Raw genomic sequence first — 27,500 nt, 5'->3', positions numbered from 1 at the left:
AAATATGAATGAGCTCATATTGTAAAACAAGTGAGTAGGAAATATGATGTTAATATCGCACGGGTGGTTTCGCGGGTTGCTACTATATAATGCTCTGGGTGTGTAGCGTTGTCATGGTGCCTGAAGATATTTCTTTGGTTTAAACACAATTTTATTCAAAATACATGACATGAAACAATTGACAAAAATGCAGCTAGGACACGAACTCAAGCAAATGCTTATTTGACGTGACCATAACAATGCTAAGTTACACAAGTTTTCATGATGGTGGACAACACAATTATTAACCAAAAGAACAAAATGTAGGAGGGGGGTATGGGGAACTTAATCAAAACAAGAGGATCTACTGACAGGGAGGGAAAAAAAGTGAGACTAGGAATGAAGCGCGTGGGACGAGAACATCGATGCTGAGACAGTCATGCATTAAGTAAGTTCAGATAAATGTACATGTTCATGGAGAGGGGTGCATAAATCGTTACGAATGTATGGAAGAAAGAAGAAGAAAAAAAAAAGAAAAAAAAAACCACACACGAAATCGACAACAGCAAAACAAAAACAAAAACCCAATGATGATTATTACTTATGTTATATGTTATTGATGCAACAACACTGAGAGGCGGGTTTACGTTCTCCTGCACACAAACATACACAATACCAGTACGTGGGCTAATCCTTCACGTTAGACGACCAGATTCAGTAATAAAGGATTGGACCGACTCGAAAATCAATGTATTTATGCGAAATGAATGTTGCTCGCTGCCTCTAAATAATGTTTCCACGTTTCCAAGATGTTTCTTTAGCTACACTACAATTCTCTTTAAGTTACAGTTATCTGTCTTAGTGTGTTTGAGTGAACGTGTTGTTAACTCATGAAAGTGTGGTGCTTGGTTGCCACGTGTGGTTGCTATGTTTGGTTGCCATGGGTTGCTGGGTGTGCAAACCCTGGTGATTTACCACTAGAAATACATAGAACGTATAACAGTGGAAGTACACACATACGTACAATGATTAACGAACAACTTACAAACAAACGTGCGGTTGCACCACGAATACACACATAGTTGAGCGCACAGATATCACGCAGTGATAGACAAGAAAGAATGATAATCACGATTAAAACCTTTAGACGAGAGAGAAGCTTGAGGCATACCGCACACAAAACTGGAAAACTGTTTAAGAATTTACTTCAAGAATAATCGCAATATAATACAAAATATACATCCTATTCCTAATCCTATTAGAATCAATGTTGCCATACCGTCAGAGCAGTAGTTGACTGGATACGAACAGACGTCTATCTTCTTCTTGGCCAGAGGTCGAAAGAGCGATTCTTCTAATTTCAATCCTATATATCCTTTTCTGTCTTTCATTATTCTCCCCTTCCATTGGCTATTCTACGTCAGGTGACTATTCCTATGATATTCTAATTTATGCCAAAGACAACTGTGAAATCGCCAAGTCATGGTCAAACATGTGCTGGACAATATCACGATAAACCGGTTCTGGACATATCATTCCTATCAACTCCTTATCATAAGCAAACTTTGGCAAGTCTGTCTCTGACACTAAATTTCAATACCGATCGTTCTAAACCCGCGTTGATATGTGCAAAGTCGCCGGGTTTGGCCGAGAATAGGTAACTCTGACGTTAAACAAACTTTGGCGTTATTGGCGTTAATTCGTATCTACATTATTAACTGGTCGTAGGAACCTAGCTTTCGCTTACCCACTGACCAACTATCTGCCAAATATATTCCTCAATCTCGCTATATAACATACTACTATTAACTAAATTCAATATATAATGTTTACAATTATCGTTAAACCTTAAATCACTTTTAACTCTAAAATCCTAATTTTCACCGTGTGATATTTACAAAGAACAATTCTGATTAAATATGAGTAAGGTAAAGTATGTAGAGGTTACATGCCGAGTCTCAGTGATTATCAAAAATAATGGTCAAAGTTAGCGGATCATGAAAAATGCGAGCTTTAACGAGCTTTTTCATGACCGCGAACTGAGACCATTATTTTTTATAATCACTGAGACGAGGTGTGTAACCTCTTTATTCCTCCTTTCTTCAGTTATTCAAAGAAAAGAGGAGTTTTTTTTGCGAAAGTTTGATCGAATCCTATTCTCTCAACCAGTCAACCTGCGCAGGCGATCGATTAATGCGCGGTTGTATAGTTCCGTGCAAATCATTCCATTCTGTTAACACTTCTTGTCAGGTTTCCTATTTTGGGCTAAAATCAAGTACACAGATATGCTGTTATTCCGCTGTGGCGGCAAAGGCAGATATTGTGTGTTCTGTATATGTTTTGGTATCGCTTAGGATAATGTTTTTTCGTCAAATGGGACTAGCAGACGAACTTTTGCACCCGTGTTCCAACGTTAAAAACTGTATGAAGTTCAGATTTCAGGGGAAAATAGTGTATGAAACCCCTTTATGTTGTTTAAATTGATGAGATGTGTGCATTTGGTTGCGTGTGATCTGTTTATTAAATGAAATATTGTTGAAAACTGACCGTCGGATTGCAGTCTGTTGTCGAAGGAACTGAGTGAAAAGAAGGGGAACTACTCTTGTCGCTAGACAAAGTATGAGTTACTTGCCTTGGGAAATTGCTTGTGATGAACGGCTTGAGCACGGCAGATGAGATTCAGAAAACAACCGAACTCATGGATTTTATATGGAGATTCATGTGTTCAGGCCTGTAGTTGTTAATTTAAATGCGGTATGTTTGTATTGTTTGCTCCAGAGATGTATATACTTCGTACATTAGAGCGTTCGGAACTTTTCAGTCGCAAAAAGTAGTACCGAAACAGAACAACCTCTCAACCCATTGCACTATCGAGGATTCAGGCTGTTGCTGGGTCGTTATTTGTTTGGTTGCTGGGTCATTATCGAAAAATAACTACCCCTACAAGTTTACATAGGTAAAGAAGCAGAGGGGGGAATAATTTCATTTATTTCCCCCTCTGCTTCTTTACATCTGTAAACTTGTATGGCTAGTTATTTTTCGATAAACACCCAGCAACCAAACAAATAACGAGCCAGCAACAGCCTTAATCCTCGATAGCGCATGGATAAATACATAAGGATGAGCTCTGTTCCTCCAATCTGTGTGCTCATCGAGAGGCTATCGTTGAGTCATCAGAAAAGGAATCACTTCCCAGAGCCTTGAATCATCACTCACCTGGCCCACCTTGCCGGTGTAACACGAAATTTGTACATGTACTCCACGAAAAATTAACTCCGGAGTAAATATTTCGTACGAAATTCTTACTCCGAGTACATTTTTCGTACGAGAAAAGAACTCCACAAAGCACGAAAAAATTACTCCCTCCACGAAATTTGTACTCCCCATTTTTTGTACTTCCAGTAAAAATCTCGTACGCAAAAATGGGATGCGGGCGAAGGGATTATGAAAGTAAGTGATCTCGCGCACACGAATGTCGCGCTACCCTCCTTCCACCCCTTCCACTACCAAGACTAACAGGGGACAAGGGAGTAAAAATTTCGTACACCTGGCATGGGAAGTTAAATTGCTCGTGTTGGGGTGAAGTAATTTATTCGTTATTTATTCGTCAGGGGAGTAACATTTTTGTACGAAATGTTTACTCGGAACTCACCTGTCTTGGGGAATAATTTTCTCGTGCAATGGGGGAGTGCTTTTTTCGTAAAGGGAGTAACTTTTTCGTACGAAATGTTTACTCCGGAGTAAAAATCTCGTGGGAGTAATTTTCTCGTGTTACACCGGTCAGTATCAAGCCCCGTGATCATGGGGCACATAAATCAGAGATGCGCGATCCGAATGCAAAACACCAATTTTCACCGTGTGATATTTACAAAGAATAATTCTGATTAAACATGAGTAAGGTAAAGTATTTTAATGTAGCTGTCTTACAGCGTAAGGCATTAACATTTTTATATTCCGAATTATTGATCAAAACAATTACCTAACCGGGTTACTGGCGTGTCTGCTTTTCATGTACATAAGCTAAAGTAAATATGGATGAGCTCCGTTACTCCAATCTGTGTGCTCCTCGAGCGGCTATCGTTGAGTCATCAGGCTCGAACCATTACGCACACTTCCACTTTAAAGCGGCGGTCACTGCAACAAGGAAGTCAAGTATATATGCACCACGGACAACAACAACAACAACAACAACAAATATTATAATAATAATAACTTGTCAGTCCGTACTAGCGTGACATGATCAAACGAAAGCATTTCATTGGATATAACCTGTAAGCGCATTCCACGTTTTCACAAAATCCGCATTTCAGGAGTACAATTAGACTGTATTTGAATTCCTGTTTATAGTGTGAGCATATGGTGTACGGCTGTCTAAGTTGACTCATTTTGAAGGCTGTGATTATTGTCCTGTTTATAGTGTGAGCATATGGTGTACGGCTGTCTAAGTTGACTCATTTTGAAGGCTGTGATCATTGTCCTGTTTATAGTGTGAGCATATGGTGTACGGCTGTCTAAGTTGACTCATTTTGAAGGCTGTGATTATTGTCCTGTTTATAGTGTGAGCATATGGTGTACGGCTGTCTAAGTTGACTCATTTTGAAGGCTGTGATTATTGTCCTGTTTATAGTGTGAGCATATGGTGTACGGCTGTCTAAGTTGACTCATTTTGAAGGCTGTGATTATTGTCCTGTTTATAGTGTGAGCATATGGTGTACGGCTGTCTAAGTTGACTCATTTTGAAGGCTGTGATTATTGTCCCGTTACCTTTATTTGTTGGCATGCAAAATCAAGTAGCACTGACATTTAGTGTCACCGACAGAGTCATGACACTATCATCTAACGCACTGACTAATTAACGAAACAATCAGACGTTATTTTAAAAGAAAGAATTCCCCTATCCTGAAACATATATAAACAGCTTCTTTGGTGGCAGAAGAACATGTGCTGGGTTCATTATGTAAAAACAAGTCGCGAAAGGCGAAAATACAACATTTAGTCAAGCAGCTGTCGAACTCACAGAATGAAACTGAACGCAATGCAACGCAGCAAGACCGTATACTCGTAGCATCGTCAGTCCACCGCTCACGGCAAAGGCAGTGATATTGACAAGAAGAGCGGGGTAGTAGTTGCGCTAAGAAGGATAGCACGCTTTTATGTACCTTTCTTCGTTTTATGAATAGCATCTCGGTATGCTCTCTTAATGTAAGAGGATTACGTAACAAAAGAAAAAGAAGATCTATATTTGATTTATTAAAAAAAAGAAAATATGATTTGATATGCTTGCAGGAATCATATATTACGGACGATGTGAAAGATCAGTGGGAGAGAGAATGGGGTGGAAGAGTGTTTCATTCTTCAGTTTCCTGTCAGAGCATGGGACAAATTATTCTCATAAAAAAAAGTTTTGGTGGTAAAGCAGAATTAGTATTTAAAACAGAAAGAATTTTGTGTTTAAAAATTACATTTGAAAATGATTTTCTTTATTTGATGAATATTTATTTTCCTAATAATTCTTTTGAAAAAAGTCAATTATGGGCACAAGTTAATTCGTGTTTTGAAAAATTCGAAGGTGAGAAAATAATTTGTGGGGATTTCAATTGTGTTTTGAATAACGAGATAGATATTGTGAGTGGTGAAAAACATAAAAAGTCTGATGTTGTTAATTTTCAAAATGTTTTGCATAGTAACGATCTGAATGATGTTTGGCGCTTGTTTCATGCCGACGAAAAGGAGTTCTCCTGGAGCAGGAAGAACCCTTTCATAGCCCGTCGACTTGACTATATTCTTCTCTCTGGTGGCTTGTTTGATAAAACATTATTTTGTGACATGGTCTCAGTACCACATTCAGATCACCGATTAATTGAGTTGAAAATTCAGTTTGTGAACATAGTACGCGGACCTTCTTACTGGAAATTTAATAATCAGTTATTGCGAGACATAGGTTTTGTTGATTTAATGAATAATTTGATTGATGCATTTTTGTTGCAAAATAAATGTTTAGGTGATTCTTTAAAATGGGAATTATTAAAAATTCAAATGCGGGAATTTTGCACAGCCTATGCAGCAGGAAGAAAGCGAAAACAAAATAATTCCCAGCTTTCTCTTCAGAAGGTTTTGGATGAAACGGACATTCTTTTAACAAATAATCCAGAAGATCTGAATCTGTTAATGAAAAGAGAAAAAATTAAAATAGAGCTTGAGGTATTTTCATTGGAAGAAGCCCAGAGTGCCCAAGTTCGCTCTCGCGTTCAGTTCATAGAAGAAGGTGAGAAGAACACAAAGTATTTTTTGAATTTGGAAAAAAGTAAAGCTAACATGAAAATTATGGATCGTTTGCAGACAGAGGACGGGAGGGTATTTAATACACAGAAAGAGATTATGAAAGAACAAGTACGATTTTTTAAAGACTCATATGAAAAAAGCGCGGAATTTAACCAGATGAGCGCAAACGAATTTGTACAAGATTTAAATATACCATTTCTCTCCAATGACCAAAAAGGTGAATTGGACTTGGAGATTACCGCGAAGGAATTAACTATTGCCCTTAAATTATTAAATAACGATTCAGCCCCAGGTCTTGATGGCCTCACTACCTGTTTTTATAAAGTATTTTGGTTGAAGATAAGGGATGTAGTTCATGCCTCATTTGTAGCATCATTTGTTAATGGCGAATTATCGCCCACTCAAAAACAAGCAGTCCTGACCTTAATTCATAAAGGTAAAGATTTACCTAGGGACGATCTCGGCAATTGGAGACCAATATCTCTGACAAATACAGATTACAAGATAATTGCGAAATGTTTAGCAATGCGACTTTCCACTGTAATAGGTGATATTATACATGAAAATCAAGTTGGCTTTATGAAAGGAAGAAAAATAAGTAACATGATTAGACTCATTGATGATACCATAGATATTATGAACACAATGGATAAACCTGGAGTTTTATTAGCAGTTGACTTTCGACGTGCATTTGATTCCATACCCAAAGATTATATTTTGTTTGCATTTGATAAATTTGGTTTTGGTGATAATTTTAAAAAATGGGCTTCTGTCCTGATGAACAATAGTCAAAGTTGTATTAATTATACAGGGTGGATATCCGAACCTTTTCCTGTGGAAACTGGCATTCGCCAAGGATGTCCATTCACTCCAATGGCTTTTGTTATTGCCCTTGAAATGTTGGCGATCAAGATTCGTTCTGATGAAGCTATTAAGGGTATCCATCTGCCTATGTCACCCTTTGAGGTATCACCCATCACGGTCCTAAAACTGTTATTATATGCTGATGACGTCACTCTTTTTTTGCATGATAGAATAGATCTAGAAAGGGCGTTATACATTTTGAATATATTTAAACGTTTTTCAAACTTGGAAGTGAATGTTAACAAAACGGAAGCCATGTGGATAGGGTCCAAAAAGTTGTGTACAGATCAGTATTTTGGTCTTAAATGGAAATGCAAAGTAAAAATTGTTGGAATTATTTTTTCAAACAATATACCCGCATCGTCTTTAGAGGAAAACTGGTCAAAGAAAATTCAACGAATACAACAAATAATCGCCAATTGGTCAAAGAGAAATTGAAGTATACAAGGTAAAATTTGTATTGTTAAAACCTTTCTTATATCTCAATTCGTTTATATTTTCCAGTCTCTGGCAGTACCTCATCATGTTCTACATCGTATTAATTCCATTTTGTTTAGGTTTATTTGGAAGAAAAAGTATTCAAATACGCGCGCATTTGAAAAAGTAAGACGAACAGTTATGTGTAAAGAAAAAGATTATGGTGGTTTGAATATGATAAACGTAGTAGATATGCACAACTCATTTATGATTTCCTGGCTTGTTAATTTGCAAAACTCCACACAAAAGTATTGGTCTGTTATTCCAAGATATTGTCTGTCATGTCTGGGCATTGGTTTATCGTGCTTTGACTCAAATGCATCTTCGAAAACGATGAATGGCCTCAATATTTGCAGATCATTGTTTTGGAAACAAGAGTTATTGACTTGGCTTGACAATAAAAGTGTTTTCTGTGAAAAGTATGATTTTACACCAGTAATATTAAAGGACCAATGCATTTGGAACAATATGAATATTCAATTTAAACATAAATGCCTATTTTTTTAAAGATTTTATAAAACATAATATCTCATTTGTAAAGGATGTTATGAATGAAAATGGTATTATTATTTCTTTTGAAGATTTATGTCAAAAAGTGGGTTATAAACCATCCAGACAGTTTGAATACAATGCATTATGCACAGCACTTAAATCCAGACGTACAGACACATTACCATATCAATATTTTACATTGCAGGATTTCATTGTTAACGGTGGTAATATAACAGCAAAGTTTATTAGAAAATGTTTAGTTGATCTTGATGTCCAGATTCCGAGTGCCTGTGATTTTTGGAAACGAAAACATAATGTAGATTTGGATAAGAGAAACTGGTTACTGGCCGTTAACAGCACAAAAGAAGAAAGATTACGTCTGCTGCACTGGAAACTATTACATAGAATATATCCAACCAATATTTTATTAAACAAAATGGGATTACGAACATCGAATAAGTGTGAAGTTTGTAATGAATTAGACACCCTTGAACATTTCTTTTTTAGTTGCCAAGAGGTGATGAAGGGTTGGAAAATATGTAAAGATTTTGTGTATAAGAAAATACATGTTGCCATCATTTTGAATGAAGAAAATGTATTTTTGGGTTATTTTAGGGAAAGTTTGAAAAGTGATTATATTTACTTTGTGAATTATTGTATTTTAATTACCAAAATGACCATTGGAAAATTTAGATATGGGAAAAAGTTAGATTTGGGTGTATTATTGGAAACTGAGCTGAACATTAGGAATAAATTTATGTTATGATTACTTTTATGTATTTATTTATTTAAACATATTAGTTTACTGATAAGGTTTATTGATATAAAAATGTACACATTTGACAGAGAAAAGAAAAGACCTATGAAGAAGGTTTGCTCCAAGCCACACAAAAAAAAAAAAAAAAAAAAAAATGATAAGGCAAACAAATAATTGTAGTAGCAAACCTGCATGCAACTGAGGTTTAAAAAAAAAAAAAAAAAAAAAAAAAAAAAAAACCTTTCTTCGTTTTAACTTTCTGAGCGTGTTTTTAATCCAAACATGTCATATCTATATGTTTTTGGAATCAGGAACCGACAAGGAATAAGATGAAAGTGTTTTTAATTTGATTTCGAAAATTTAGTTTTGATAATAATGTTTCTATATTTAATTTTCAGAGCTTGTTTTTAATCCAAATATAACATATTTATATGTTTTTGGAATCAGAAAATGATGGAGAATAAGATGAACGTAAATTTGGATCGTTTTATAAAACAAATAATTTTTTTTACAATTTTCAGATTTTTAATTACCAAAGTCATCAATTAATTTTTAAGCCACCAAGCTGAAATGCAATACCGAAGTCCGGGCTTCGTCGAACATTACTTGACCAAAATTTCAACCAAAAATTGCTGTCAAAAACCTCGGAGTCACTCTAGACAACACCCTTTCCATGAAACAACACATCTCTTCTGTCTCTCGCACCTGCTACTTCCAACTCCGCCGCATCGCCACTATCCGCAAGTACCTCACCACAGATGCTACCGCCAAACTGGTCACTTCCACCATTCTCTCACGTCTTGACTATTGTAACTCTCTCCTGGCGGGTCTTCCCTCTTCTTCTATCTCTCGTCTCCAACGCATTCAAAATAGCTCTGCCCGTCTTGCCTTACGAAAGAAAAAGAGAGATCACATCACCCCCCTCCTAAATCAGCTCCACTGGTTGCCCGTTCCTGCCCGTATCACCTACAAAATCAACACTCTCACCTACAAATGCCTCCATGGTCTCGCCCCTGCCTATCTCTCCGACTCTCTCTCTCTCTATGTCCCTTCACGAGCACTCAGATCATCTGCTGACTCCCTCAAGCTCAACATCCCCCACACCAAACTCAAAACAGCAGGTCAACGCTCATTTTCTTTCCAAGCACCTAGCCAATGGAACACACTACCTCTCCCCCTCCGTCAACAACAGTCCCTCGAATCATTCAAATCTGCACTCAAGACATTCCTTTTTTCCAAATAATCCATGCATTCTACGCTGCCCACCCCATCCCACCCTGAATAACTGTACATGTTTTAATGGTTGATGGTGTGTGTGTGCTAGTGACTTTAAGTTTCCGTGTGTGTGAATGAGTGTATGTGCGCCTTGAGTCGCCTGTTGGTGAGATATGTGCGCGTTATAAATATTCGTATTATTATTATTATTATTATTATTAAAAATGAGGGCGTGACAGTGCCGCCTCAACTTTCACGAAAAGCCGGATATGACGTCATCAGACATTTATCGAAAAAATGAAAAACACGTCTGGGGATATCATACCCAGGAACTCTCATGTCAAATTTCATAAAGATCGGTCCAGTAGTTTAGTCTGAATCGCTCTACACACACACACACACACACACAGACAGACACACACACGCACATACACCAAGAGTGCGTAGTTCATTATTTAAAGAGCAGCAAGCAATCGCATAAAGTGCGTGGTTCATTATGTAAAGGGAAGCAAGCAGTCGCAAGAGCACGTGGTTCATTAAGTAGAGAGAAGCAAGCGATCGCAAGAGTGCCTGGTTTGTTTGTTTGTTTGTTTGTTTGCTTAACGCCCAGCCGACCACGAAGGGCCATATCAGGGCGGTGCTGCTTTGACATTTAACGTGCACCACACACAGAAGTCGCAGCACAGGCTTCATGTCTCACCCAGTCACAATATTCTGACACCGGACCAAACAGTCCTAACACTAACCCCATAATGCCAGACGCCAGGCGGAGCAGCCACTAGATTGCCAATTTTAAAGTCTTAGGTATGACCCGGCCGGGGTTCGAACCCACGACCTCCCGATCACGGGGCGGACGCCTTACCACTAGGCCAACCATGCCGGTCTAGTGCCTGGTTAATTTTTGTAGAGGAAAGCAAGCGGTCGCAAGAGTGCTTGGTTCATTATGTAAAGGGAAGCAAGCGGTCACAAGAGTAAGTGGTTAATAATGTAGAGAAAAGCAAAAGGTCACAAGAGTGCGTGGTGCATTATGTAAAGGAATCAAGCGGTCCCATGAGTGCGTGGTAAAGGAGGCAAGTGGTCGCAAGAGTCCGTGGTTGAATATTTTAAATAAGCAAGCGGTCGAAAGAGTGCGTGGTGCATTTTGTAAAAGAAGCAAGCGGTCCCATGAGTGCGTGCTGCATTATTTAAAGGAGGCAAGTGGTCGCAAGCGTGCGTGGTTGAATAAGTAAAGAGAAGCAAGCGGTCGCAAAAGTGCGTGGTGCATTATGTAAAGGGAAGCAAGCGGTCGCAAAAGTGCGTGGTGCATTTTGTAAAGGAAGCACGCGGTCCCATGAGTGCGTGGTTGAATAAGTAAAGGAAAGCAAGCTGTCCCAAGAGTCCGTGGTTGAATATTTAAAAGAAACAAGCGGTCGCAAGAGTGCGTGGTTCATTATGTAGGCTAAAGGGAAGCAAGCGGTAGAAAAAGTGCGTGGTTCATTATGTAAAGGGAAGCAAGCGGTAGCAAGAGTGCGTGGTTCATTATGTAAAGGGAAAGAAGCGGTCGAAAGAGTGCGTGGTTCATTAGGTAAAGGAAATAAAACGGTCGCAAGAGTGCGTGGTTAATTATGTAAAGGGAAGCAAGCGGTCGCCAGAGGGTGTGGACGGAGACTACGAGGAGCTTGTTGATAACGTACCAATAAGGAACGGAGTACACTCCGCCCCATCCTGTCATCACCTTCCCGGTTGGAACCATGTACTTCATTTCTTGTTGAAAGTTATTTAGATATAACGTCTCGTAGCACCTGACCAGTTTGACCCCTGCACACAAAACGAAACACACACACACACACACACACACACACACACACACACGCACACACACACACTAACACACACACTAAAACACACAGAGGTGGTTATAAGGGTACCTTGGCATTTGTGTGCAGAATTTGTGTGTAAAAGTCGCACACAACTACCTAAGGTCGGACCCAAACTTCTACAAAGTCACACACAAACACCAATAGTTAGTACATTGGGCAAGAGTTCACACCCAAATGCCAACGGTTCCCACCCAAACTACTAACAATTATACAAGGGCAGGTAACTCGTGTTTTCTTACTGTCAGTAGCAAGACATACTATATCATGAGTTATCTCTCTTGGAAATTATAATGAATTTATTCAAGTACACTGCTTAGTCCATAATGACCGTTTTTAAACTGCCACAACTTTTTTATTTTTCATCGGAACAAGATTGTTCTTATATCAAATTATTCAGAAGAGTATGTAGATTACATCTATGCAATTTAAATACAATAATTACAATATTTAAAGAGAATTATACTTAAAAGGGACTGAAAATTAGTTCAGTATTTTGGGCAGCCCTCTCAGCAAAGGCAAACTCGCAACTTTGGAGTGCACCAGACCCAACCTAGTAAACATTAATTTTTTTGAGAATATTTTTGAGGGGGGAGCAGACTGGAGAACCCGGAGTAAAGCCCCGAAATGTGGCCTGAGTCGAAACAGAAGTTGTATTATTATCTCTCTTTCTTTCCCTTAGTGGGGACAAGAAGCGAAGTCTGTTAGCGCATTGCGCTGGTTCGAATCCCGGATTGGGGAGGCAATATTGGTTGCTCCATAACAGAAAACGGGTCCCTGGTGTCAATAAATTGTGACCAGCCGCCCCAAATACGCTCAGATTCGAGTGGGCGCTCCAAATTGTTCATTTCCCTCTCTGTATCTCTCTCCATCTCTTTGTGTATCTGTTTGAATGAAAATGAAATTTGGCTATTTATACCGGCCGCGCTTTATCTTATCATACCAAAGCAATTACCTCAAAGCGCCATGGTCTACAACCAAATACCTAATTTGATATAAGAACAATATTGTTCCTATGCAAAATAAAGAAGTTGTGGCAGTTTAAATACGGTCATAATGGACTAAGCAGTGCACGGCGACCTTCTTGGCGCAGTGGTAGCGCCTTGGACTTGTATTCATACGGTTGCATGTTCGAACCCTGGTCGCCGCAAATTAATTTGGCCACGTGCTCTACCATCTTACATTGTTTAGTATGTATGATAGTTATTTGAGAGCTTAGAGTTAGAAAAAGTCCCCTAAGATCCTATAATTAGAGCTGGGGTTTATAGTCTCTTTAATAAATTCATTATAATTTCCAAGAGAGATAACTCAGGATATAGTATGTCTTACCTGCCCTTGTATAATTGTTAGTAGTTTGGGTGCGACCTGATAGGTATTTGTGTGTGAACTCTTGCCCAGTGTCCTAACTATTGGTGTTTGTGTGTGACTTTGTAGTAGTATGGGACCGACCTTAGGTAGGTGTGTCCTAACTATTGGTGTTTGTGTGTGACTTTGTAGTAGTTTGGGTCTGACTTTAGGTAGTTGTGTCCTAACTATTGGTGTTTGTGTGTGACTTTGTAGTAGTTTGGGTCCGACCTTAGGTAGTTGTGTCCTAACTATTGGTGTTTGTGTGTGACTTTGTAGTAGTTTGGGTCCGACCTTAGGTAGTTGTGTGGGATTTTTACACATTCTATATTTATTACTCATTAGGTCACGATCAGGTCACTAACATTCGTGTGATTTTGGTCATGATGTGACCCAAAGTGGTTGGCGGGACCCCAAAAAACAATAAATTTGATTTGACTAACATTCGCAGCTTTGGTCAGGTTAAAAAGAGACCTGCCTGCGCCAGTGTGTTGCATAACCCACTGTGGACCGAAGTCAAGGACTGGGTGGCCGAGTGGTAACGCACTTGCGCTCGGAAGCGAGAGGTTGCGAGTTCGACCCTGGGTCAGGGCGTTAACAATTTTCTCCCCCCTTTCCTAACCTAGGTGGTGGGTTCAAGTGCTAGTCTTTCGGGTGAGACGAAAAACCGAGTTCCCTTCGTGTACACTACATTGGGGTGTGCACGTTAAAGATCCCACGATTGACAAAAGGGTCTTTCCTGGCAAAATTGTATAGGCATAGATAAAAATGTCCACCAAAATACCCGTGTGACTTGGAATAATAGGCCGTGAAAAGTAGGATATGCGCCGAAATGGCTGCGATCTGCTGGCCGATGTGAATGCGTGATGTATTGTGTAAAAAAAATTCCATCTCACACGGCATAAATAAATCCCTGCGCCTTGAATATGTGCGCGATATAAATTGCATAAACAATTTTTTTTTTAAATATAAAAAAAATCCCTGCGCTTAGAACTGTACCCACGGAATACGCGCGATATTACCCAATATTGACGGACTGTGTGATGATATCTTCTGCTATGGTCTGTTTTGACAGTGATATCAAAATCGAGACCGGAGGTCGAAGATATCATCACACAGTCTGTCAGTGTTAGATATATTGCTAATTCTTTGGACATTTTGTATTTACTTGCCTAGGGCGGGGATATAGCTCAGTTGGTAGCGCGCTGGATTTGTATTCAGTTGGCCGCTGTCAGCGTGAGTTCGATCCCAGGTTCGGCGGAAATTTATTTCAGAGTCAACTTTGTGTGCAGACTCTCTTCGGTGTCCGAACCCTCCCCCCGTGTACACTACATTGGGTGTGCACGTTAAAGATCCCACGATTGACAAAAGGATCTTTCCTGGCAAAATTGCTTAGGCACAGTTAATAATTGTCTACCTATACCCGTGTGACTTGGAATAATAGGCCGTGAAAGGTAAATATGCGCCGAAATGGCTGCAATTACTGGCCGTATAAAATTTCATCTCACACGGCATCACTGCAGAGCGCCTAGAACTGTACCCACGGAATATGCGCGATATAAGCGTCATTGATTGATTGATTGATTAAAAAAATTACAAAAGTATTTGTCTCAGTTTTGGCTGTTCCATATCCCTCCCTCTGATTATTATTTCTTTTTGTTCTCTCTTTTCTTGTACTTTGATTGATTGATTGATTGATTGACTTTTCAGTATTTCAAAATGGCTTTTCTTTCAAAAAGTCTTTAGTCACTTGATCAACTAAATTCTGGGATCATTACATTTTCATATATACACAAAGAAAAAAGCCAAGCACCCCCCGAATGAATTTGTGATAATAATTGAGTCAAATTTGTTTTACCATTTTTTTTCTTCGTAATGACATACATGGGTTTCCATAATAAGGTTGGGAAGTTCACGCGTCAAGATTGTGTCGCCACTGCCTGTGAGAAGCACGTGCAGCATGCAACCCATGAATGTTAAAAAAGGCAGTATGCTCACGCTGCAAATTTCTGTATTTAACACTGGGCGACGACAATTTGCAAACATTCTCTGTGAACATGGCGAGAAGACGATTATCAGAGGCGATCCGATGGCAGATTATAGGAATGCATGCTACAGGAGCATCCTTCAAAGCGATTGGTCGTCAACTTGGCTACCACTACACAGTCATCAGCCGTTTGGTACGCAAACATCGTCAGACTGGTGCTGTGAAGGACCGTCCACAGTCAGGGCGACCCCGTGTGACGTCAGAACGTGAAGACCGAGCTTTTCTCCGAATAATTCGGCGTGAGCCATTTTCAACGAGTACCGTCCTGAAACGAGCATGGCTTCCAAATCGACATCTGTCAACCAGGACCGTACGAAACCGCTTGAAAGCTGCAGGAATGGCAGCCCGAAGAGTCATTAAGCGTCCCCGACTGACAGATGACCACAAGAGAAGACGCTTGGCATGGTGTCTGGCACGGCAAAGATGGAACCTGAGAACGTGGAGGAGGATCCACTGGTCGGACGAAAGCAGATTCCTTCTCCATGTCACTGACGGCCGACTGAGGGTATGGAGGCACAGGAACACGGCCTATACACCCAGGAACATCAGACAAACTGTTCCATTCGGTGGCGGGTCAGTCATGGTTTGGGGTTGCATTTCCCATGACTGCAACCTCACGGGTGATCAGTATATGCGACATGTCCTGGAACCTGTTGTCGTTACTCATTTTGACAACCACCCACTTGCCACAAGACCCGTGTACATGGATGATAACGCCAGGCCTCATCGATCCAGGGCAGTAGTGGACTACCTCCAGAACAACGCTGTAACAACACTCCCATGGCCGGCAATGAGTCCAGATCTTAACCCCTTTTTGCCGAGATTTTTGTTTTGGTTTTTTTTTGCGTTTTTTAATAGCAAATAAAATTCTAAGACACAATATGTATTTCTTTTCTGATTTTTTTTACTTTTTCTTGTGTCTACAGCATTTTTTTCAAGCGTCCTTTAAAAAGGACGCTAGGATCGAGAGGGTAGAGGTTTATCAAACATACACAATAGTGAAAGGAACAAGTTTCTAAAAGTTTTCAATGAAATTTACTAACACAAACACTTGTTTTCAAAAAATATTTTAACTTTCGGTTTATAAACAATACAAAGTAACGGATTAACTGTCCATTATTTTAAAAAAAATTTAAAAAAATTTAAAAAAAACCCTCTGAACATGGTGCAAGTCACTCTCCTGTTACCCTGCCAATGTGAATAATCTGTGCAAACAAAATTGCTTTCAACGATTTTTGTACAGCACGTCAGAGCTTTTCACTTTCATTGTGAGTGGTCAAGTGGTCAGTTACCGATTACACAGGAGTATGAAATGCCACAAAACAGTACTTTCGGTGCAGAGGGACATTGCACTTCAGGCAGATTTGTTTGACCTTTTTGCCACATTGTGCGCATCTTCTCTGCTTGGAGATGTGCTCCACCAGGTGATCCAACCCATCACATCTGATTGCTGGTGGAATTCTTCTGTCCAGCTTTGCCACACGTCCGACAGGATGGTTAGGGAGCTCCAGGCGGGCAGCAGCGTGTGACCTCTTGAGGTAGATGTCCGCGATGGCACGCTGAACTGCCACAAGATCCATGGGAATGTACTCTGAGGCAGGTGTTGCCCTGTACATGTGCCATGTTTGCTGCACACACAGGTCAAGACAGAAGCTGAAAATGGCCCACCACCATTTCTTGGATCGTATGGAGACTCGGTATTTGGCAATGTTCTGGTCCATTCTGTCGCACCCGCCCATTGTCTTGTTATAGTGTTTGATCAGGAAGGGCTGCGAGATCTTGACTCGTTTTTTTCTCTGCCTTGGAGCACCGGGAGGCTGACTGCAGAGGGTTGACTCCTGCTGCATTGGAGACAGCGTTGACGATGTTGTTGTCGTTCCATCGAACCACTATCACTCCTGTGTTTTCGGCCTGTTGAAAGTCGAAAGTGCCTCTCTTGGTATTCTTCATTTCATTGATTGACTTCAGTGGGCACTGCTCGGTCCTGTTGGCACGAACCGTTCCTGTACATCCAATCTTCTTGCTCGTGAGGACGTCAATAAGCTTCAGACTTGTAAACAGGTTATCAAAGGTCAGATGGTAACAATCTTCCGGCTCCTCTTCCTCCAGCTCAGAGATGAGGTCAACCACCACGGCTCCACCCATTCCAATGCCTGGATACTCATCTGCATTAGCTTGCCTGCCATTTGCTCCTTGGTAGGGTTCAAACTGGACACAGTACCCAAGGGGTGTGGCCAGCACCCACGTCTTGTATCCGAAGCGTATAGGCTTCCCTCTAATGAATTGCTTTGCACCGTGTCCCCCATAGTATGGGATCATGCTCTCGTCGATACTCAAATGTTGTTGCTTCATGATTTTTTTGAAGTACATGAGGCATCTCTCATTGAGCATGGTAATCAATGGCCTGATTTTGGCCATATCCATCACCACCACTGTTCTCCTCTCCCAATGTAGTTCTGCCACTGAGTCCCACAATAGTAGCTGTGGCACTGGCAGTCAGTTGTCGTCCGGACAAGTTGTGGACAGCACACTCCCCATCTTCTTCACCACTATCTTCATCAGTCAACTCATCAACTTCAGGAGGGTCGAGAAAGATGTCAGCTCTTTGAAATAAGTCATCATCTTCAAGCATATCTATTACCTCGTTCACAGTGAATCTGAAACAAACCCAACCCGTACATGAAAAAACCTCTGGCCATTTAGCCCTAGCGTCCTTTTTAAAGGACACCAGATCGAAACTGCCTATAACACAAACTATGGACTATATTCACAAAAAGAAAATATGTTTCTAGATTATGCCTTTGTCTTCAAATTACCTTCAGTAATGATATTAAAAATGTTGATAATTACACAAATATAGCCTTACCTTCTTTTGGAACTCATCTTGATCTGCTCAGCATGTGGATTTTGAATGCTGTCCACCATGACACTTTACTGCCAAGAGAGTTAACTTTCTCCAACTCAGCTTCTGAAACGTTGTTACCTCCCTAACACCAGTCAGTGACTTAGACCTTTCTCAGAGTCTGTGTTGTAAATCAGGTGGGGAAAATGTAAGCGTCCTTTTTAAAGGACGCCAGGCTTAAATTAATCCGCTGGAGCATGTTTGGGACATCCTGGGGCGTCGTATACAAGCTCTGCAGCCTCCTGTGCAGACATTACGTGAATTGGAGGCAGCTTTGCATCGTGAGTGGTTGCAAGTGACCCGTGAACAGATCCGACGTTTGACTGGAGGGATGAGACGCAGGGTTGACGCCGTCATCCGGGCACGCGGGGGTTTCACTCGATATTGAACTTTTGAATCGCGTATGCCATCTGAGCACTCTCAATTACATTTTTTTCATGACACATTTACCTAAACCTGTCTTTTTCAGCTTGCAGCTCCATACTTATCAGGGGTACTGTTTTAGGGTTAAAACGTCACTTTTTGGCAAGGTACCAAATCACGATTAAAACCAATCAAAACTGGAGTTTTCTTGTGTGATGTTATTTCCAAAGAGTTGCTCTTGTCGATAACATTTGTCAAACCGAGCTCCTGAACTTACTGTTTCCATACCAGAACTTTAAAAATCAGTCATTGCGAAATTGAAGGGGGGTGCTTGGCTTTTTTCTTTGTGTATATATTTGTTTGTTTTTAAATTTAGGTGTTTTTGCTTTTGAAGTGGGGAAGCAATAAAGGAAATGTCGTCGATATCACTTTTGCACTGAGCTCAGTTTTGCCCAATTGACCAATGGAAATCCACGTAACATATGAAATAGCAATATCAATCAATCAATCAATCAATGACGCTTATATCGCGCATATTCCGTGGGTACAGTTCTAGGCGCTCTGCAGTAATGCCGTGTGAGATGAAATTTTATACGGCCAGTAATTGCAGCCATTTCGGCGCATATTTACCTTTCACGGCCTATTATTCCAAGTCACACGGGTATAGGTAGACAATTATTAACCGGCTGTGCCTAAGCAATTTTGCCAGGAAAGACCCTTTTGTCAATCGTGGGATCTTTAACGTGCACACCCAATGTAGTGTACACGGGGGGTGGGGGGGGGGGGGGTGGACACCGAAGAGAGTCTGCACACAAAGTTGACTCTGAAATAAATTTCCGCCGAACCTGGGATCGAACTCACGCTAACAGCGGCCAACTGAATACAAATCCAGTGCGCTACCAACTGAGCTATATCCCCGCCCCAATATAGGCCTCATATTGATTGATTGATTGATGTGACCGAGACACGGCGCCGGCAGCGTAGGTCACGATCAGGTCACTAACATTTGTAACCTTGGTTAGGTGAAAAAGAGGCCTGTCTGCACCTTTGTGTTGCATAACCCGCCGTGGACCGAAAAGGTAATGTGACCGACCACCAGCGCCAGCAGTATAGGTCACGATCAGGTCAGGTGGACTGCATCACTGGATGTAATTTATAACTGCTTCTGAAATATGCTCCCAGAAAATAAGGATCAGTACTTTGAAGCTCCATATCTCTGAAACTACAAATAATGAAATTGTTTAACTGGCTATATAATTATGCTCGGAAAGGCCATTCTTCTACTTTTTCTTTTTCTGCGTTCTCCCCGTACCTAGGAGAAAAACGCGTATGTGACCGCTTTTAAGTTCCCACCACATTGGGGGTCACATTCCGTCTTCGGGGAGGATGAGTACTTTGTACGTGTGTTTGTGTAGCCGGCATTCACCCGTCAATATTTTAATAGCATCATGCTTTAACCCATTTCTTTCCAGGGAGATTTTTTCTAAGGGCTTACAAAAATAAGATATTTTATTATCAGATCAGCTTGTAAAGGAGATACTATTTAAAAAAAAAAAAAGAAGTCGAATGCGTGGTGACAACTGCCGCTCCGACTGAGGGGGGATTTACTAAAAAGAAAGGAAGGGGGTGGGGGGGGGGGGAGGTGTTCGGGAAGAGGTCGAGGGCAAAGGGATACAGAGCCGATACGATTACGATGTTGAGGGGGGGGGGGGGGGGCAGCAAATATGTGCATGCACGTGGTGGTCAGTAACATTTTTCACACAACTTGCCGTTTGCTTTTAATCCTACTTACATATGTTCATTTCTCTTGTGTTATTTTATTTCTGTCAGAAGAAAAGGGATGAATGAAAGACATGACCGGCTGGATAAAATATATCTGAGTGAAACGTTACTTCTTCAATAGTCCGTCTTTGATTTCTTTTTTCTCTTATTTTTAACAATTTAGATTGATTTTATTTATGTCAATTTCTCGCGAAAACATTGTTTTCAATGCTGACTGGTGCGTGGTGTCTTGGTGCGTGGTTCGAACATGACTGTGGTGTCCAGCTCAAGTCGTGTCTTCCGCGTGTGATGTTTGAAGTGGGCCTATTTGGACGAAGCTAAGTAGATGGGGAGTACGAACATCAGCAGATTCCACGATTTTATGATCCTACCGGGGATAAGAGACAGAGACTGTCAAGTGCTCTTACATGAACCAGTCTGTCCGATCGAGTCAAGGTGTGATTTTTGCGTTCTACTTACACGCCTGTATTCTCAGCTCACAACTCCTCGCAAAACATCTCCAAGAAAAGTGACATTGCATGAGTCGGAAAGATAATAGGAAAGATTTAGACCTCAGAATAGGGTCAATTAGAGACGATAAACCAAAGCACAAAGAATACTACACAGCATTACGTGGTTTTTTTGCACGCGATCTGTTTCTCGTAAGGCACGCAATAAGGACGCCTGTTAACCCGTGATTTGTAAAAATTTAAACAAAAAATGTAATTCTTTTTTCATGTCTTTCTTGTCCCATCGCTGAGAAATTCGGATCGCTTCCTCCCAGTGGAAAGCTAGCAAGCGATGGGACAAGAAATACATACACAAAAATATATATAATAGATCCCTTGACTTTGGGGTAGCACGACTAGGTTGCTGCTAGCTTTCCACTGGGAGGAAGTGACCCTAATTTCCCAGCGATGGGACAATCTATAAATAAAAAACAAATCTGAAAAAAAATCTTATAGATCCCTTGACTTTCGGGGTAGCGCGACTCTGTAGTTGCTGCTAGCTTTCCATTGGGAGGAAGCGACCCGAATTTCCCAGCAATGGAACAATCTAGTAATGAAAAAAAATAATCTAATATATCCCTTGACTTGGGGATAGTGCGACTCTGTTGCTGCTAGCTTTCCATTGGGTGGAAGCGACCCGACTTTCGCAGCGTTGGGACAATCTAGTAATGAAAAAAAAAATCAAAAAAAATCCAATAGATCCCTTGACTTAAGGGTAGCGCGACTCTGTTGCTGCTAGCTTTTTATTGGGAAGAAGCGACCCGAATCTTCCAGCGATGAGACAATCTAGAAATCTAATAGATCCCTTGACTTGGGATGTTAAGCTACTGGGATTGGGGCGAAATGGGATAACGGCGATCCGGGATTGCGCCAAAATGGGATGTGGAGCTAATGGTACATGACATGGTGGTAAAATGACACTTGGCCTGAGAAATGTCGCCAAAATGCGATGGGGGCGAATTGGGATAACGGCGAAACGGGACTAATAGATCCCTTGACTTTGGGGTAGTGCGACTCTGTCACTGCTAGCTTTCCACTGGGAGGAAGCGACCGGAATTTCCCAATGATGGGACATCCTAGTAATGAAGAAAAAAACCAATCTTAAAATTAACAGAGTCGCAATACCCCTAAAGTCAAGGGGTTTCGTTTTTGTCCCTTGACTTTGAGGATGACAAGAAAATATCGGGCGCAAAAACGTGATTTGTAAAAACATTTTTACAAATAGCGAGGCGCGCCCCGCGATTTGTAAAAATGTTTTTACAACTGGCGGGGCGCGCTCCGTGATTTGTAATTATTTTTTTTACATTTTTACAAATCACGGGTTAACAACGGCTTATTGCTACACAAAGCATCTAGTGGGCAACGAATTCTGATTTTTTAAAGTTTTTTTGTGTGAGTAAGAATATTTTTTATGTGCACCCCAACCCCCTCCCCAAAGTTGATTTGGTACGATGAAAAGATAAGAAAATCTTCTAAGCCATTTGGTCGTTTCAATGACGTAAACTAGTTATAATTAAAAAAAAACTAAAACCCATGTGCCTACTTTTTTATGACGTGTAGAATAGACCTCCGAACCGCATATCTACACTATGTTGTATTCCAACCATCCCCTAACTTAATAGGTCTGGCACTGACAAACATATCTGACTGCCCAACCGACCATCGCGTGCGATCCAGAGCAACTGAATAATAGTGACTATCCACAATAGAACAATTTAATTCCAACCAAAATGGTACGGAACAGTTTCCTATCTATATGCGTTGGAAGGCGTCTGCATTTAGAGTAATGTTTGTCCCGGGCTAAAGTATTTTAATGTATATTCAGAACTCATTCTCGTCATATGGACATAATACAGTTAACTTGTTTTAGTTTGCCAAGTTGTACCTTGTATTCATATAAATTAACAATCCTTGTGTAAAAGAACAAACGGGTGTAGCTCGGTTGGTTTGACAGGAACACGGCGACAATAAACATTTCCAGCTGACGACGGTGGTCAACTCAACCGGACCAATGATATGTGTGACCTATGAAGTAGGATCCTTTACAGTGAATTGCAATTGTTGTGTCTGCTGCTCTCTCATCATGTACTTGAAAGCCCTTTACATCAGTCTTTCATGACAAACCTTGCTTTAACAATTGCCTCTTGAAAAAGCACTGATTTCAATTAGTAACATAGTGACAGCTTAGGGTAACCTTCGCCTACATTCTCTTGCTAAGTGTGTACAGAGAGGAAGAGAGAGAGAGAGAGAGAGAGAGAGAGAGAGAGAGAGAGAGAGAGAGAGAGAGAGAGAGAGAGAGAGAGAGAGAGAGTGAGAGAGACTTAGACTTAGACTTAGAACATTTTATTGACATAAATGGTAAACATTTTAAGCCAAGGGCCTAATCTTACAACGTGCCCTTTACATTCACACTAACACATCCGCACGCATATAACCAACATAATATAATGAAATCATATAGGCATAACATGTAAATGTACAGTAAATAGGCATAAGCACCACGGCCACACGAAACACACAGTCTAATAAATATACGAAGTAAAACAATATGAATACTATATGCTATTAATATGTAATATGACGTGAATATAATTATATAGTAATATTAATATAGTATACATTAGACAGAACTGTAAGATTCACATAATTATGTCACCGTGGGTGTGTACTTACAGAGAACAGTTTAGATGTTTTTTTAAGGAAGATTTAAAGATATTTACAGATTTGCTAGTTTTAACATTCGAAGGAAGAGAGTTGCACCTTGACGGCCCAGCAAAGGAGAGAGAGAGAGAGAGAGAGAGAGAGAGAGAGAGAGAGAGAGAGAGAGAGAGAGAGAGAGAGAGAGAGAGAGAGAGAGAGAGAGCTCAGAACTCAGAACTCAGAACTCAGAACTTTATTACATAAGGATAAAGGTTTTAGGCTTAGCCTAATCTTCCAACCTGTCCTTGGAACATACTACAGAGAATAATTGTAAACGAAAGCAAAGACTGCGCACATACACACACACACACACACACACACATACACACATCCACACACACACCCTCGTATACACACACACGCACACACAAGCTCACACACACTTACACACACACACACACACACACACGCACACACACACACACACACATGCACACATATACACACACACATGCTCGCGCGCGCGAGCGTGCGCTCGCTTACCTACACACATGCACATGCTATCATTTCATACCTAAAAGGAGCAGTATCTAATCAAAGTATTAAAGGTCAACCACATTGCTCGGTCAAAAAAATTCTGCTGAGAGAACATTACTAAATAGTACCAGATGCAAAATATTGGCAAGCAAAGTCCTTTGGTTTAATAGATATCGATCAATGAAAGTGGGTTTTCATACCTGCAATTAAGGGTAAGGGAAGTAAGAATCTAAAACGCAGCCATGGCTGATCTCCCCTCGCAGTGACGTCAGCAGCTGTATTGGCATGGCAGACCATGAAGAAAACAGTGAAACAAGCAGCGTTTCTTCACTGGAACTATCGTGCTACAGTAGTGATTTTGAGGTTTTGAATGAACACGATCTTCAACCATACCAGTTTGAACCTGAGCTGTCCGATGCTGAGGTTGAGGAAACACCCGACAGAGACGATTTTAGCGAGTCTCTCGATCGTTTGATGTCCACCAACTGGTAAGAAACTACCACTGATTCAGTGATTGTGAGACTCTTCCTCGTATATATTCCTATTATAGAATCGATTCTGGTAGAGCTTGTTTTGCAGTCAGTAATTTGTAAAGTTTGTGCGATGTCTTCTTTTACCCTTGATGCAATTCATGCATGCCAGAAAGTGATGCGCATTCCTGATTATAATTTTAGTCAAAACATCATCCTACTGAGTAGTCAGTATGCCCACTCAATCATTGCTAGTAGCAGTCCCCAAAACTAAAACTAGCCAAATCAGTACACGTATGAATATACCAATGTTCCAATGGAATAACAATTTATTATGGTTTTGTCTAGACATAATGGTCACTACCATTGGTTGTGAATTTGTCCATTTCAGTTGTTTTACTGCCTTAGTAGATCAATTTTTTTGTGTGAGTTTGTAGACTGCAGAGAATTTGAACTAAACTTGTATCAAATTTTGTGTGTGCAGGTGTCAGTGCGCAAACTGTGCAGGCATGGGCTCAATCCGAGAATGCCGCTGTTGTCAGAAATTCCAGAAATGGAATCACTGACAGTAAGCACAGGGGTGGGCTGCATCACTGACCACCCTGGCTTCAGATCAGTGTGCTTGGACCACTATGTCTTGGAGACATGCTATCACTGGTACAACCAGCAGTATGGGAGGGCTATACAGGATGCTAATGAGTAAGTTATTTTTTTTTTTAGAATTGTAATCATGATACTATAAATAGGTTTATGTCATAGATGTGCAAAAACAAATAACAATAAAATAAAAAAATGAAAATTAATTGTCAGATATTCATTTTTATTTCAAGACAATTCATTTATTCGCATGTGCTAATTCTGAGCAAAGCAATATGGGGAATGTTTTCAAGTATCCTGATTGTACACTTTGTGTACTGTGGACTGGGTGGCCGAGTGGTAACGCACTTGCGCTCGGAAGCGAGAGGTTGCGAGTTCGACCCTGGGTCAGGGCGTTAGCAATTTTCTCCCCCCTTTCCTAACCTAGGTGGTGGGTGCTAGTCTTTCGGATGAGACGAAACGCCGAGGTCCCTTCGTGTACACTACATTGGGGTGTGCACGTTAAAGATCCCACCATTGACAAAAGGGTCTTGTGTGTGGCGCACGTTATATGTCTTTCGGATGAGATGAAAAACCGAGGTCCCTTTGTGTACACTACATTGGGGTGTGCACGTTAAAGATCCCACGATTGACAAAAGGGTCTTTCCTGGCAAAATTGTATCGGCATAGATAAAAATGTCCACCAAAATACCCGTGTGACTTGGAATAATAGGCCGTGAAAAGTAGGATATGCGCCGAAATGGCTGCGATCTGCTGGCCGATGTGAATGCGTGATGTATTGTGTACAAAAAATTCCATCTCACACGGCATAAATAAATCCCTGCGCCTTGAATATGTGCGCGATATAAATTGCATAATTTTTTTTTTTAAATCCCTGCGCTTAGAACTGTACCCACGGAATACGCGCGATATAAGCCTCATATTGATTGATTGATTGATACTGTCATTAATACTGTATGCTTGTTTTTCTTTCCAGGCAGTATCGGTATGTAGCTTACCGCATGCTTGTGCGGTGGGTCTGGAAATGGCTGGGAGAGACATCAGGGTCACCTTACCAGCTTGTGCGGTTGCAAGAATTAGAGAACAGTTTCCTAGTGCAGATGGGCAGTACGTGGGTTATAGGGACCCACGACCTCCCGATCACAGGGCGGACGCCTTACCACTAGGCCACCGTGCCGGTTTGTCTTATTAGTGCAGTAGACGAATTCTGGCATTGTAGAGTGACATACTGTGTCCGGTCAGCAAGATACGATTTAAAGAAGTCACAGACCGAATCGTTTCTCAAATAATAGTGAGCGAGAGAGAGAGAGAGAGAGAGAGAGAGAGAGAGAGAGAGAGAGAGAGAGAGAGAGAGAGAGAGAGAGAGAGAGAGAGAGAGAGAGAGAGAGAGAGAGAGAGAGAGAGAGAGACGGACGGAATGACGGGCGGGCGGGCAGGCTTACAGACAGACAGATAGACAGACAGTCAGTCAGACAGACAGACAGACAGACAGACATACAGACAGACAGGAAAAGAGAGAGAAAGAGAGAGACACATACACACATACAGACGGACGGACGCGCAGACAGACAGACAGACAGACAGACAGGCAGACAGACAGACAGACAGACAGACAGACAGACAGACAGACATATTGAATGACTGACTGAGAAGTGGCGGACGATGACAGAAACATAGACATATTTATACGGTGATATCAACACCATCATGGGTTGACTAACTCTGTAAGTATGCTTTGGTACAGATCTGGAAGAACATTTTATGAAAACAGTACCACTGGTACGCGTGATTATTGACACGTAGTGTTTTCGGTAACCGCTCTTTTCATTTTTGGTGCGTCGATGTATTTTCTCATTCATATTCGAGCATAATCATGTTCTCGGCTTTCAGTGTCAGTGAGTACTAAACGCAGGGGAGACCTAATTGGGTAATACTGTCATGTATTTTAAATTTCAACAATATCGGGAAGATTTAAGTCGGGAAAGTCGGGGGGGGGGGGGGGGTGTCAGAGAGATGATGACTATCAAGAGACTTGCCAATTCAAGGATTTCATCCAAAATGTTGTCTAATCTTATCAAGCTGAGCTAAGTTATGTGAACACACAAACAAACCTTTAAGAAAGATTCACTCAAGCATAACATTCGATAAAAACATAAAACAACATGACATGCCAATAATCAAATACTAGATCATTAACATGGTAACCACAGGGTAATCAAAATCTATCACTTAACCTTATACAACTATGTACCTATGTTGCAACTGTTTTGACATGTGCAAGTTATCCATAGAGGTTGAATACAGCGAATGAAATTGTTTTGAGCGTTCCAGCGCCGTTAGTTTTCTGAAATGAATCAATCAATCAATATGAGGCTTATATAGCTATTCTGATGAACACGTGGGGGAAT

The 27,500-nt window shown here is 40.8% G+C and overlaps 2 protein-coding genes and 2 long non-coding RNA genes across 5 annotated transcripts; 1 reads left to right on the top strand and 3 right to left on the bottom strand.

Moving 5' to 3' along the window:
* Nucleotides 1–1,167: 1,167 nt before the first annotated feature.
* Nucleotides 1,168–11,860, bottom strand: LOC138973780 (uncharacterized). The gene is made up of 2 exons (XR_011458154.1): nucleotides 11,740–11,860; nucleotides 1,168–4,113 (listed from the first exon to the last, which is right to left on the bottom strand). It is a non-coding gene; the product is annotated as an uncharacterized lncRNA (long non-coding RNA).
* Nucleotides 11,861–16,608: 4,748 nt separating this feature from the next.
* Nucleotides 16,609–17,034, bottom strand: LOC138974714 (piggyBac transposable element-derived protein 3-like). Its single transcript, XM_070347436.1, has one exon. It carries the CDS (start codon nucleotides 17,032–17,034, stop codon nucleotides 16,609–16,611), a length of 426 nt encoding a protein of 141 aa, XP_070203537.1.
* A 25-nt stretch (nucleotides 17,035–17,059) lies between these two features.
* Nucleotides 17,060–17,665, bottom strand: LOC138974713 (piggyBac transposable element-derived protein 3-like). Its single transcript, XM_070347434.1, has one exon. It carries the CDS (start codon nucleotides 17,663–17,665, stop codon nucleotides 17,060–17,062), a length of 606 nt encoding a protein of 201 aa, XP_070203535.1.
* Nucleotides 17,666–23,911: 6,246 nt separating this feature from the next.
* Nucleotides 23,912–26,366, top strand: LOC138973779 (uncharacterized). Of its 2 annotated transcripts, XR_011458153.1 has the most exons (3): nucleotides 23,949–24,513; nucleotides 24,980–25,194; nucleotides 26,069–26,366. It is a non-coding gene; the product is annotated as an uncharacterized lncRNA (long non-coding RNA). The 2 variants fall into 2 exon arrangements; XR_011458152.1 differs by having other exon boundaries at nucleotides 23,912–24,513; nucleotides 24,980–26,366.
* Nucleotides 26,367–27,500: the final 1,134 nt, after the last annotated feature.

This window comes from Littorina saxatilis, linkage group LG8 (genome assembly GCF_037325665.1).
Source record: "Littorina saxatilis isolate snail1 linkage group LG8, US_GU_Lsax_2.0, whole genome shotgun sequence".
Taxonomy (NCBI): Eukaryota; Metazoa; Mollusca; class Gastropoda; order Littorinimorpha; family Littorinidae; genus Littorina; species Littorina saxatilis.
The sequence above is the reverse complement of the archived record's forward strand: the minus strand, read 5'-3'. Positions and strand labels throughout refer to the sequence as shown.